At 40.6% G+C, this 13,893-nt stretch overlaps 1 protein-coding gene across 4 annotated transcripts in view; it reads right to left on the reverse strand.

Moving 5' to 3' along the window:
• Nucleotides 1–13,893, reverse strand: part of GTDC1 (glycosyltransferase like domain containing 1) — a 364,500-nt gene that overhangs the window by 14,138 nt on the left and 336,469 nt on the right. For all 4 annotated transcript variants that reach the window (XM_084799646.1, XM_084799643.1, XM_084799644.1 and 1 more), the window contains one exon: nt 10,737–10,846. In XM_084799646.1, coding sequence (XP_084655772.1) covers nt 10,737–10,846 — 110 coding nt within the window. The remainder of the gene's footprint in view (nt 1–10,736; nt 10,847–13,893) is intronic.

Raw genomic sequence — 13,893 nt, forward strand, 5'->3', positions numbered from 1 at the left:
AAATTCATGTAAGTTTTGCTGTTTAACCTCAAACTGTGAAACAGCTGTACTGTATTAACAGCTTAGTTAAATTGTAAAGATATTACACACACACACACACACACACACACACACACACACACACACACGTGAATTTGATTTGATTCATAAGGACAGGAGAAAAACACACAAAAGGATGAAGTCACATCTTTCAAAAGTTTACATTAGGTATGGCATTGCTGGTGAGCTCACTGAGGTGGCACGCAAAGGGATGTGCTGAGGAAGAAGGTTCCTCTGGGCACCTGGTGGCAAGAAGACAGTTATAGACAGCAATGTAGAGCATGGTGACTGGGGTGGTTGTGCCCGCTGTATACCAATGGCTTTCAATTACGTGGTGGGGACAGTGGTAGCTATCAGAAAAATAGGGGAAGTTTTGAAAAAGTATAATTAAGATTCTAATTGTTTTCCTAATACAACTTGAATGTGAACCCCATTTGAAGTTGAGAAGCCCTGGCCTCCAAAGTACCTCTTAGCTCCAACTCCTTTTGAAGAGCTTGTATTATAGATGAGCAAAACGAAGCTAGAAGGGGTGACCCAGCTAACGAGTGGCCAGAACTGGAAAGCTAATCTTCCCAGCTCCTGCTGCTGTTTATTTTGTGGCAGCAGAGAGTTGATGCCCTCCATTTGCAAATAAAACAGCATAGGCCAGGGAAAACAGAGCTGGAAGAACTCACTGCGTGGATCCAGATACACAGTCCTCAGAGTGCTGTGCTCTGAGAGGTGCAGCGGCAAACACTCAGGCTGAAACACATTGGCCTTCCTCTGGTCTCATAGTGGAGAAAATATTCCTGTGACCACATCATGACATCCAAATCATGACAACATACAAGTGCAGGAAGCCAAACGTGAACTGCCAAAGCACTGAGTGGGCGACATTCTCAGCTCTCCTGGCTACAGAGAGGCTCTATCTCTACATTTTAGTACATTTAAGCCAGGGACACCATTACAAGTTTTTACTTAGGTCTATTTCCAATTCCTATTTGTCTATTAATGTCTTGATGATCTTTTCTATTCATTAACTAGTTTCCATGTATCTTTTTCAAATGTACACTTCTCACAAACCTTTTTAAAAAAGATTTATTTATTTATTTATTTATTTTTTATTATGTATACAGCCCTCTCCATGTACATCTGCAGGCCAGAATAGGGCATTAAATCACATTATAGATGGTTGTGAGCCACCATGTGATTGCTGGGAATTGAACTCAGGGCCTGCAGAAGAGCAGTCAGTGCTCTTAACCACTGAGCCATCTCTCCAGACCAACTTCCCACAAACTTTGAGACCATTTTATGAAAATGAAAACATATTTTTTTTCAGTGATGCTCACACAGTTATAACTTCTGAGAACAATTTCTTGCAAGATGCTTTGGGAGTTATATTCCGGAACATATTATCTTCATGGTCTTCCCCCTGGTAGGATGGAAAATGATCTTGTCTTGAGACTCACTCTGAATTTTCTGGTTCTAGCAGGAATTAGACATATCCCACTCAGAGAAGCTGCAGGAACAGAAGGTAATAAGCCAAGGCACAGCACGCCTGGGAGTGACCACAGCAGCAACACAGATCCTCACAGGATGCTGCCCTGAGAACTGAGAGTGAGTTGCTATGTTACTTTGCACTGAGGAGGTCTTCAGCATTTAGAAGGGAAGGGTGGACGCAATTAACGAGGATTTTCTGAGAAAGCAGCTGCTCAGCCACTGAACGGAACCTCTACCCTCATCAGGGGGTTTGAAGTGTGGAGTGCCCTGACTCCTCTGTGTAGCCCATCCTGAGATGGTACTAAAACCCTAGACACTGTCTTCTGGGGAGCTCTGCCACGGCCCCACTCAGCAGCCAAATGTCCAGTGACCCTAGTGAGTGTGGCACGAGGTTGACAAGGGAAGGGATCAGCATGGAAAGCACAATGGAGGTGAAGAGGAGAGGGACTTCAGTGCACCTGGGGTTTTGTCAGGGGAAGAAAGCGTTATATGTGTCTGCGAGGAAAGGAACAGAGGAATTGAAGCAGTGAATAACACAAGACAAAGGAGTGAATAAATGAACAGATATATTCAGAAAATGACAAAAAGAATGGGAATTCGTAGGACACTAAGCTGGGGTGGGATTGTGAGGAAGCTCCCTTGCTATAAACAAAATTAAAGTTCATCCCACAGAAACTCGGTAAGCTATATTATGATTACTATTGCAGTACTCCAACTCTGTCCTGGGGTGGTGTAGGGTTAGGGAGAACATTGACACTAGGTAGACAAGCTGAGCCGGGAGACTAATGTGAGTCCTATGTAGAAGCCAAGGTTTCAGAAAACAGGAGCAAGACTGCCAGAAACAGCAGGTGAGGTGTAGATCAAGGATGACCAGGACCCCAGTGTTCTGTTAGCAATGGGCAGGCGAGAGAAGGGAATGAAGGTAGGAAAACTTTGGTCAGGTATTCCTCTACCTTGGAATCTACTGGACGCAATTTGCAATGTGAAATTAGCAAGAAAAATAAAAGTATATTAATCTGCATGGCTCAGGAAAATTATTTATGCTGTCCTCATCCTGAATGCAGATGCTACCCCACAAGTTGGCTGGTCTTAGTTATGATGTGCTCTTGCTTTCATTGCTTTGTGAATAAAACTGCTTGCTCATAAATCTTCATTTACCTTTATTTTATTACTGGCAAAATTATAGGTTTCCCTTTAAATTTTGATGTACTATTTACTTCTTCTCATATCATCACCTCTATTGCTTATCAGCTACATGACTTTGGGCCAGATACTTAAGTGGAGCCTTAGTTTCTCACTTGTAGAGAAGAAAGAAGTTGGACCTCCCGAGGGCTGCTGGGATAGATGAGTGGGCAGCGTAACAACCAGCCTAGTAAGGCACAGAGGAAGGTCAGGAAGTCAGTATGTCTGTCATCATGTGCTTCTGCCATCATGAGCTTTCATCTCTATGACATAGCACACATTTAATTTACTATATGCTCATATATACTCATGTAAGTGTTGAAGCTCAAATATTTAAAACATGATGCATAGTTTCTTTTTCTAGTTTTGCTTCATGAAGTTATTGACTTACTAACCAGTTTCTGGCCATCAGGTTTTTAACTGGAATCAGTAGGTTATTAGACTGTCTCTCTACTTGTCAGGTATTAAGTATATAGACATAGCAGTTTGTTTCTGAATTATCTACTTCTTCCTACTTTTCTAATCTCATATTTGTGAATCTGTAAAGTGGTGTTTAAAAGCTGTCATTTCATAAATGTTCTGAGCCTGACAGGACAGGTTGTCCATCATAATTTCTCTGAGCTTGGTAGCTTTGACATTCTGCTCTTTCATTTATTTACTTTTTAAAAAATTTGCAGCAGCTCTGTGAGGACATATAAAGTAATGTGGTGGTTCCCTATTTGATCTCTGCTGAGCTTATAAATTATCCTAAGATATACTACCATTTCTTCTATGAAACATATACATAGCATTTATTTTTCCTCTCAGGAGCAAATTCATTTTCATTTCTTTAGTGTTCCTTATTTTTGCCATGGTGGCTGGTCTCCTTCATTTCACCATAACTGGCAATAATTCCACTCAACCTGGGTTGCAGATTCCTGGGAAACAGACCTATTCACATGTTCCTTTCTGGGAGCCATGTGAGAGTAGTCTCATGGACTGAGGTTTTCATTTACACCTGTGCATTTAAAATGGAGTTAATATGTCACTGTATTCCACTATTCTTAGGGATCTCAATATATTAGATTGCCTCAAAAGGTTGTTTATAAGCAATATGACCCAAATTATGAAATAGTTACAAACAAGGACATGCTATAACGAAATGTAAATATACAAACTTTTCTTTCATATTAGACAGTGAGATCCTAGAGGGAATTTTCTTCTCGTGATATTTATAACATATTACATGACTATAAGAGGCAGTTGGTAAACACCTTCTTGTCAAGGGAATAAATAATGACTAAAAACCTACTCAGAAAGAGGAGTGACATTAGGAATGTTCTTGACATAGCAGAGTTCGTTCAGTCTTGTCTTACTAGTAGAATTTATTTCCTATCACACATGATCTTATGCTACAATATTAATCAATTAATAGATTGTTTTGTACTGGGCTTGATTTGCAGAAAAATGTAGAAATTTTGCATTAATGTGCTTTATTTATGTATCTAGAATCTTCTTAGAACTGGTATAGTTCTCTTTGGTATAGTCACACTGCTGAAAATGAGACCACAGCTGGGATCTGAGGGGAAAAGGAGGTGGAAGGGGAGGAACTTGCCACAGGATTATCAAGCATTTCACTTCGGAGCTATGAACCAGGACCACGACAAGATCACAGCAGTCTCCACTGCCAGGCCTGACGCTACCCAGAAGCTTTCCACACACCACTCTTGACCTAAATTACAGGGGAACCAGAATGGATTCTGTCTGCCAAAACCATGCCTCAGGTTTTTAGTTTTCTTCCGACCTTCTTGGCTGCCTCAATGTCTCAACTAAAACTTCTTTGGAGAAAGACTATCATATCTGTAATAAGGAAGAAGAATCTTACATAAGGCCTTGGCTGCTTATACAAAAGAATATTTTGTTTAGAATTACCATTTGTGGGAAATTATGAAGTATACAAACACATTCCATTGACTTGATATCTAAAACATTTACTTAAAAAAAAAATCATCTCAAGGGCTAACAATGTGACCTTGTCATGAGAACTGGCCAACACTCAAACATGTGCATTGAAGAGTTCCTAGGCTTTTTAGTTCCTTTTAAACACAAAACTAGATGCAGATGGTTTATGGAGCAGAACGGCCTTTTAATTGCCTGAATAAAAATGAACTTTTAAGATACAGCACACTCAATGTCTTCTTTGGACCCAAAAAGCATTTCAGAAACTCATTCCATAGACAAACTCTGAAGAGAAGTCCCTGAGTCTTATAATAAAATTTGCATACTACTTTAGCACTTTCCCCCAAATTACCTTCTACTATGGAAGTCTTCGTAAAAATTCATTGAAATAGAGTAGGTGGCTTTATTGTTTTTCTTTCTCATGTCCTTTTTAATTGCACAGCTGAGTTAGCTGATGTTCAAGTGGAAAGCTATAGGACCCAATTCTATCCTGTTTTGTTTTAAATTTCTGCTATTGTACCTTCTCAGTCATGGTGCTGCTGGTATTTTACTAGGCTGGATATGCTGATGTCATTAAGTTGACCCGCATTTTCTAGTATGGTGGCAGAATAACTGGTGTCCTACCTGGCAGGACCTAACCCCCTGCCCAACAGCTGTGCACGTTGCCAAATATCCCCAGGGATGGAGGGAAATCACTCTGCATTGACAATTTCTATAAGCTTTGTAAAATGCCAAAACCCCTAAAAGAACTTCCCTATTTCACAGAGAACCTCTACTTCATAGTGGTTCCCTCTTAAAGAATATGAGTTGCCAGATGTATCTTCAGGAGTCATCAGGTTGCTCCTCACACAAAGGCTGCAGGCAATGCCTACACATTTGTAAACTGTGTCAACTGGGCTAGACTTGCCCAGATGAGGTGGAAACCTGGAGCGGCATGGCTCTTTCTCTGAGGAGCTATAGATCACGGTGTACATTAAGGAGCTCTGGTGGCCCACAGTGCAGTTCATCAAATTATTTCTGTTTTCTTGTTTTTGATAGAGAGTAGGGCTGGCTTTCGTTATGAGTGGACAGTGCCTTGAGGTTCTGGCCAGTGAACGGAATGCCATTTCCAAGCCAGTGCAGATGCTTGGTGACACAGGGAGTGAGTTTTCTAGCTCTTCATGGATCTGGGGATGCTTAGGATGATGGCTAGTGTCTCCTTATCAGCGAGGGTCCTCACTGACTGTCACGAGCAGTGCACGCCCACTCAGCTACATGAACACATGGTGTGGACAAGACATACATTTTATGTCTTTAAGCCACTGCAATTTTAAGGTTTTCTACACCTTAGTGTAGCCTAGATTATTCTAATCTAAGAGCTGAGAGTTGAGAAGAACTTTCAAAGTTATATTAAATCAAGGCTACTTCTGCTGAAACAGAAAACACAGTGTCAAACCACTCAGAACTTGTGGTGCTTAGTGTTATTGTGTACGGAAAACACATCTTTTGTCATCCCTTAATTCCTTAGGATTTTGTTTCAAAGAATTTTTCTCTAACCCTGGTAAGATATTGAAATTTTACTATTCTAATATGACAGACCAATTCCAGTAATACTTAGAGAATACAGATGCCAAATATTATGTGGAATATTTTTTAGCTCATATTTGTTTTGATAATTTTCTTATGATGAGGAAGGACACTTTAATATCTAAGGGGTGAAATATATTTAAGACATAAATTTGAAAGCTTTTAAAAAATAGCTTTCCATTTGCAAAAGGATTATCAAAGAACGTGGAACTGCTTTACAGAAGTGCTCAGGATAATCTACAACCACACCTTCTGTCATCGTCCCTATAAAATGGAAAGAGGTCTATAGGTTGCCATGGGAAACACAGGCTATGCACTGGCTGTGGAGACTGCATAAAGTTTAGATCATGGTTTTTTGAACTTCTTTGTGATCTTACTTTTCTCATAAGTAGCAATCCCAACACTGCCTGACTTGCAGGGTTTATTGTGAAGACTAAGTCAAGCAACGGAGGAAGGGCACAGAACACTGTGCACGCTGAATGATCAGGAAATGTTCAATCTAGCATTGAAAGCAGTGTTCCAGGAAGTGATCAATAAAGCAGCAAGCCATGTTCTGCTCTGTGTGATAGACTGTGCCTTCTATTTGATCAATCGTCCTGTATGACTTGTGGTGACTGGCACAGAGGGGATTCTCAGAGCGTGTGAGTTCACCACTGCTGCGGGACAGTGCCGCTGACTGACCTGCTCTGCTCCTGGCCTGGCTATTGCCTTGAGTACACTGTCTAGTGCACACATGGAAGATTGCTAAGTCACCAAGTATCTCTGTGCTTTCTCCTCTTTTTCAAAAACAACAGCAAAAATTTAAAAAGGATACAAAAGAGTTATGAGTCACAGGGCTATAAAACATAATAACCTGTCTTAATTTTGTGACACTTTCCAGAAAAATGATTTTTATAAAATGAGGTTTTTGGCTTGAAAATAACCAATAGTAGTGAAACCACACAGCATTGTACGATATAAATTGTCTTAAAAAAATTTGAGAGAAATCTAGTGTTGCTAACCGTGTCTTCAGTTAGCAATGCTATTTTCTCCTATGTGTTTTGTGGAGAGAAAGGGAATGGTGTCGGGGTGGGAGACATAGTCCTGCTGTGCAGCCCAGGCAGACTTGAAGGTGCTATCCTCTCCCCTTGGCCAGCTGACCACTGGGATTCCGAGAGCGTGCAGGAGACCACCTGGCTGCTACAAAATCAACTTGGGGAGCAACCACCTACTGTTCCTATAACATAAACTCCATCCCCCCATCTGAGAAAAGACTGACATATAGACAGTTACTGGAAGTTATGGACACTCAGAATATCGCTACCTATCAAGTAGTAGGTGGTTATTAATAGTATACTACTTATGAGTGCTTAGAGGGGAGGTGTGTTAGATGGTGAGTAGGGAAAAATTAATGCCTTAATTTAGATAATGTTGAGTCAGACAACAAGTACACAAAACTCTGAACAGCATACAGCTATATGACCTTACCTGTTTCTTTATTCCTCAGGTTCTCCAAAAGGGTAAAATGTGGAAACGACCCTGAGCAGGAGTCTATGGGCATTAACTAATACTTGCAAGTGGCTCAGAATAGTGCCTTGGGATATAGCAACTACCGACAAGCATTTGTTAGATAACCCAGACGGGAGGCAGGAATGACTGAAGCTACACAGAACGGCTTGTTAGGAAGTTTTGGAATAAAGGCTACATGGCCTTCAAAAGGAACAACCTGGAAAGCAACCAGAGCACCATTCACTCCTCCAACACTTGCAATTCCCTGATATGCAAGCAGAAGCATGGTGGCCGTGAAAGAAAGACTGATTCGCATGTGAAATGACACATGGCCCGGTGGCTGAGACATACAGGAGGCCCAGCTGAAAGTGGAAGCAATGCCACATAGCTCAAAGGCAACGTGCGTGGTGAGTAGAGATCCTGAAGTGCCCAAGAATATGCATGCTACTGTAAGTAAAAATCTAGCCTGCTTCATAGAGGTGGCTGAGAGCACACTGCGGTGATGCTGGCCCAGGAACCTCTCAGGCATTTCCTCTAACCTCTTCTGCCAGTCCACCCACAAGCACTTAGTGTTGGCACAGGCAAACTGAACCCACCAACTAGGAAAGTCAGCAAATGTTTTCTTTCCTTCTTTCTGTGCAATCAATCCATCTACCAAATTCTTCCCTGCTTCCTTCTCTCATATCGTGCCCTCACTAAACTTTCTGCCCCTGCTACAGAAGAACTCTGGGGTCACTAACAGAGACTCTTCTACAGATTCTGCCACATTGTATCTCATTTACTTGATCAATACTCTCCCTATCTTGACACTCCCTTATATGTATGTATAAGGCAAAAGAACTTACCAAGGTCTGCATGAAAAACCCCCTCAACGCCATGCACATTAGCAAGGCCACAGCATTTCCCATTGGAATTTGCTTCCTTTAAACACAGTTTCTAAAATGTTTGCTTAGGTGTGCTTTTCCTTTGGAACAGTTTGGTCAATCTTTCGTTTCTGGCTATTTGAATAGCTTTGGCTATTAATATACTAGGTCGCTACCTAATTCTCTAAGCTCCATGTGTCATGACTCAGATATAACTATACCAGTTTGGTCTCCTCTCTGTTTTCTGTGTTTACACACAAGTGCTTTCTCCTTAACACAGCTATAAACTCCTTGTTGGGAGGGAACATGCATTACTTTTGCTTACCTATTTAATAAGTATTTACTGGCCTCCAGTGCTCTAGTGGTCAGTGTTTCAGATGACAATAACTAACAAGACAAGTCAAGTCTCTAGCCCTTATGTAACTTTCATTCTAAATTCTAGAAATTATGTAGATGGAGTGAATGGTGAAAAATAATATGAGGCACCATGAAGGATGCAGTGTGTTAGGAGAACATGTGAAAGTTTCATGAAAATGTCCCAGAGCTGAGATTGAAAGGACAAAATAGAAGTCAACAGGCAGATGAGGTCTGCAGAAGCTTGGCACCTAAAGGGACCGGAGAAAGGTCCAGTGCATACACTGTAGAAGGCTGAAAGCAAGCCATGAGAGAAGGCTACCGAGGGCAGGCTGGTTGCAGTTCCAGGCACTGAGCCACAGTCAGGAACACTTTCTAAAGGCATGTGCATGCTGGGCAGCCTTTTGGTGTCATAACACACCACAGCAAGATATGTCTAGCAAGGCCAGGTCTGAACCTTTGTTGTTGCTTGCTTTAAAACAATGCCTGGCCCAACCTGAGACCCACCCCATAGGCGACAGCCAACCCCTGACACTATTAATGATACTCTGCTAGGCCATACACAGGAGCCTAACATAGCTGTCCTCTAAGAGGCTCCATCCAAGAGCAGATTGAAACAGATGCTGAGACCCACAGCCAAACACTGGACGAAGCATGGGAAGTTTTGTGGACAAGTGGGGGGAGGATAGAAGGATCTGGAGTGACAGGAGCTCCATAAGACCAGCAGAGCCAACTAACCAGGGCCCAGAGGGGGCTGCTGAGACTGAAACACCGACCAAGGACCATGCACGGACTGGACCTAGGCCTCCTACACAGATGTAGCTGATGGGCAGCTCAGGATTCATGTGGGTCCTCTAGTATGGGGAGCAGGGCCTGCCTCTGACAAGGACTCTGTTAGCTGCTTTTTCATCATGCCACCCCCTATACCCCGTGGGGTTGCCTCACCAGGCTACAGGGGAAGAGCATGAGCTCAGTCATGGTGGGCCTTGATGTGCTGGGGTGGACTGGTGGGAGGTGGCTCCCATTTTCTGAGGAGCAGGGGAAAGAGGATGGGGGAAGAAGGAGGAAAGGCAGGACCGGGAAGCGAGGAGGAAGGGGACGACAATTGGGATGTAAAGTGAATAAATAAATAAATAATACCCAAACTGTAAACACACACACACACACACACACACACACACACACACACACACACACACACACACACTTAAGAGAGCTGTTTCTTCATTTTACTGACCCTAACATGCTACACTAGGGAACAAGGTGAAGGAAATAACCTTGAAAAGGCACAGTGTAGCATGAAGAATGAGAGGAAACACTACTGACAGCTGCCACCTTAACTTGTCTTTAGTTCAATGAATGCAATGATACGGGCTAAGGCCCAACCCACACTATAAGTTAGATGTCCAAATGCTTCATGCAGGCCACCTAAAAGATGGTAATGTAGTGTGGCCATTGCCAACATGAGCAGGATGCAAACCAGTGACCCCAGAGGTGAGAGGTTGTACATCCAATTATAAATTTCTAATTTCTGTAAGTGTTAAGATGCCCAAAGCAATATATTCTGTTTACATAAAAATACACTGTATAAACTATATTTGATAAAAGAGATGACTGCTTCTTCTCAACTTAAATCAAAGAATGCTTACTTAAGTATTTTTTTTAATTGAATCTGACTTTAGTGCTATTGAATAATCTTGGTTAACAGTGCTCATCCTGACTATTCTAACAAAGAAGAAATTAATACTTAAGTCGATGAGCTCATGTCTTTATATATAAACAAAACAAAACAAAGCAAAACAAACAGTAGAAAATGGAAACAGGTACCTGGTATATCTGTAAAATTTTCTCCCAGGACAGAGACATGGAAATTGAATTTTAAGTCTTTTAGATGCATTAATACCTTAAAAAAACTCTCTGGATCCTTATCATGCTCCCTGTAAATAAGCAGAAAATAGACTTAGGGTTACCTTGGGGTACACTGTAAGAAAATGCTTTGTTCACATAGTGCCATTCCTCATCAAAGTCTTTGGCTTGTGCTGGCGTCCTCGGCTCTCAGAGGCTCTTCTTATCTCCCTGAACTGTATGTAACAGCAATGTGTAAGTCCGTTGAATGCAGACCTACTCTAAGCATAAACACGGTCCCACTGATGTGCTAAGGATCTTATTGAAGGCGAAATCTGTCTTGTTTTATATTTTTAAGTTAGACTAAGGAAAGTACACAGCATTTTTCCTTCCATATAGTTAATTTTCCACTCACATATTTTTTACGAAAATAAAAGCATCTTCAAAGGCTTATTCTTTGCTCATCATCATGAGACTGTAGTGAACATGCTTTGCCTTTCCACAGGAACGTCCACCTTTCCCCCATGGACACCCACAACATTATGCTGACCAAGAGCACACAATTTAAGGAGACTGTAGTCCCTTCTTCTAATCTCTAATTTCCTAACAACTCAGCGGAGAATTATAATGCAATAAAAGGGATGGATAGGTCTGAATCTATATCGACTTAAAAAGTGGAGGTTAGTCAACATGTAAAAGAATCGGAAGAAAAGAAAATACTTTCATTTAGCACAGGCATGTGAAAACATCAAATGTTTTTGGCTTATTCAGTTTGTCAGTCTTCTCTAATGACAGAATGAGAGGATAAAAGACACTAAAATTAAAGAAAAATATCCTTTAACAAATCATATTTAAATGGAATAAATTTTTTAACATTCTAAGGTGTGAATATTTCAGTATTTCTTGCATTGAATTACACTGTTTTAAATTATCGTATTTCAGACAGATGTAGACCAGATGTCTTCAAAATATTTGTTTTTTATTTATAATTCAGAAATTTGATTTTTTCATTACAGAAAATAGTATATACCAGTAATTGAATTTCTCATTTACTAATTATATAAAATAAATCTGTAATATTATTAAACTGCTATATGAAATATGAAAATTACATCATTCAGGAAACCTCATGAAAAATGACATCTGTACCCCTTAATGTGTTAATTCACAATTCAGTCAATATTTTCAGTATCATGAATTAAAACAAATGCATCTTCTAATTAACATTTTAAAACAGCATTTATAATCTTATGAGACTGTAAGATCTTATAAAATTAGAGTTCTCAAACAATTTGTTTCAAGTGCTACGTCTCTCAGTTTGATTTACTTCAAATAATAAAGGATGCAATGGCAAAATGTTCATTGCTTTTTAAGATGATGTGTATTATACACATGCACCATGGGGAAGTGTTTGGATAGTTTTCATATATACTACCGCTGTGGGCAAGAACAAAGACTCCAAACAGCTTGAGAGGAGAGAATATACTGTATGCTGTCTTCAACCGTATCAATCAAATAACTGCCACCTTATCTGTAAGATGTTCTTCTAGTCTGATTCTCTCGGAGATACTTAGATGAAAGGATGGAAACAATGTAACAATAAGATAGCTTAAAGAGAGAGCAACACTGTAGGGAAATCTAGCCCCTCAGTTGTCTAAATTCTTCATTTGGAGTTCCAGAAAAATGGCTATGGATCCTGGGTATATCATGTATTCTAAATATCCTCTCTCTCATGTATTCTAAATATGCCCACCCCACCTCTCTCCCTCTCTCCCTCCCTCTCCGTCTCCATCTCCCTCCTCTCCCCCTTCCTTCCTCCCTCTCTCCGCTCTGTTTGTACATGTGTGGTGGTGGGGATAATGTGCATAGTGGTATAAAAGTAGTTGCAGTTTGTAGGTACGATGAAACTTAACTTGGTAAAGAATGTAGTTCCTAAAAGATTCCAGTATTTTTAAAGCAGTTAGGAGTGAATGCCTATTTTCATTGCTTCTATACAAAGTAAATGCATTACAATCTATTGAATATGTTAGTTGCTTCTTTTAGGTAGGCAAAAACTTTAACAGTCAGTAGTCATTTTACATAAGAGCACAAAAAATGATTGGTACAAATCCCCTTTCATTTTGTTTAAATCATAATATACAGCCGAACCTAAAGTGAAAGTTTACTTGTCCAAAGTTATCCCTTATAAATAGGAAAATTTTTACTCAAGTTCTTATAAAGTGTCTCATAACATGAGGGAAACTCTTTGTTTTTGGAAACTTCCTGTTAACTTTTAATCAATGAGAATTTGGATACTTTTAGCACCGCTTCACTTGATAGTACCAGCAAAAGCAGACTTTTAGGAATTAAACAGTTGAGATGGAATGATTTTATGAAGTATGGCCTAACAATTCTAAGTGCTGAGTGCTTTTGAAAACAGATACCAATACACACACACACACACGCACACGCACACGCACACGCACAAACACCCCTTAACTGTGTAAGTGATCACTAGAGATCATGAGCAGCAAGCTCGTGTCTATAACTGGGGAAGAGATTTCTAGTGATACGATGGGGTAGTCTTCAGTGTTGTTCTTCAGTCTTTTTAGACAGACTGCCACACATCAGGTGGTGGAAGCAGGCCAGTTGTCTGAAAGGGGGTTAGCACTATGGTGTCAAGAGTGCAGGAAAGGTGAGCTAAACTGAAATTGCTTCCTGAAATATGAGGGTCGGAAAAGAACAACAATTTCAAGGCATTCTTCATCATATGTGCTTTACAGCATTTTAGGTATACCTTTGTAGATTGTGCTAAAGCTACTGTCTCAGTTACTGGATTTATGTTTCTCAAAGCTCAAAATAATAATCAGTATCTGGATAGTTTTATATCAACTTGACACAAGCTAAAGTCATCTGAAAGGAGGGCGCCTCCACAAGATCAGGTTTTAGGCTAGCCTGTAAGGGAGTTTTATAATTTGTAATTGGTGATTGGTGGGGGAAATCCCCAGCCCATTGTGGGTGGTACCAGATCCTGGGTTTTATAAGAAAGCAGGCTGAACAGGTCATGGGAAGCAAGCCAGTAAGCCTCTGCATTAGCTCCTGTCTCCAAGTTCCTGCCCTATTTGAGTTTCTGTCCTGACTTCGTTTGATGATGAACAGC

Source organism: Acomys minous (genome assembly GCF_964271855.1).
Source record: "Acomys minous genome assembly, chromosome: 10".
Lineage (NCBI taxonomy): Eukaryota > Metazoa > Chordata > Mammalia > Rodentia > Muridae > Acomys > Acomys minous.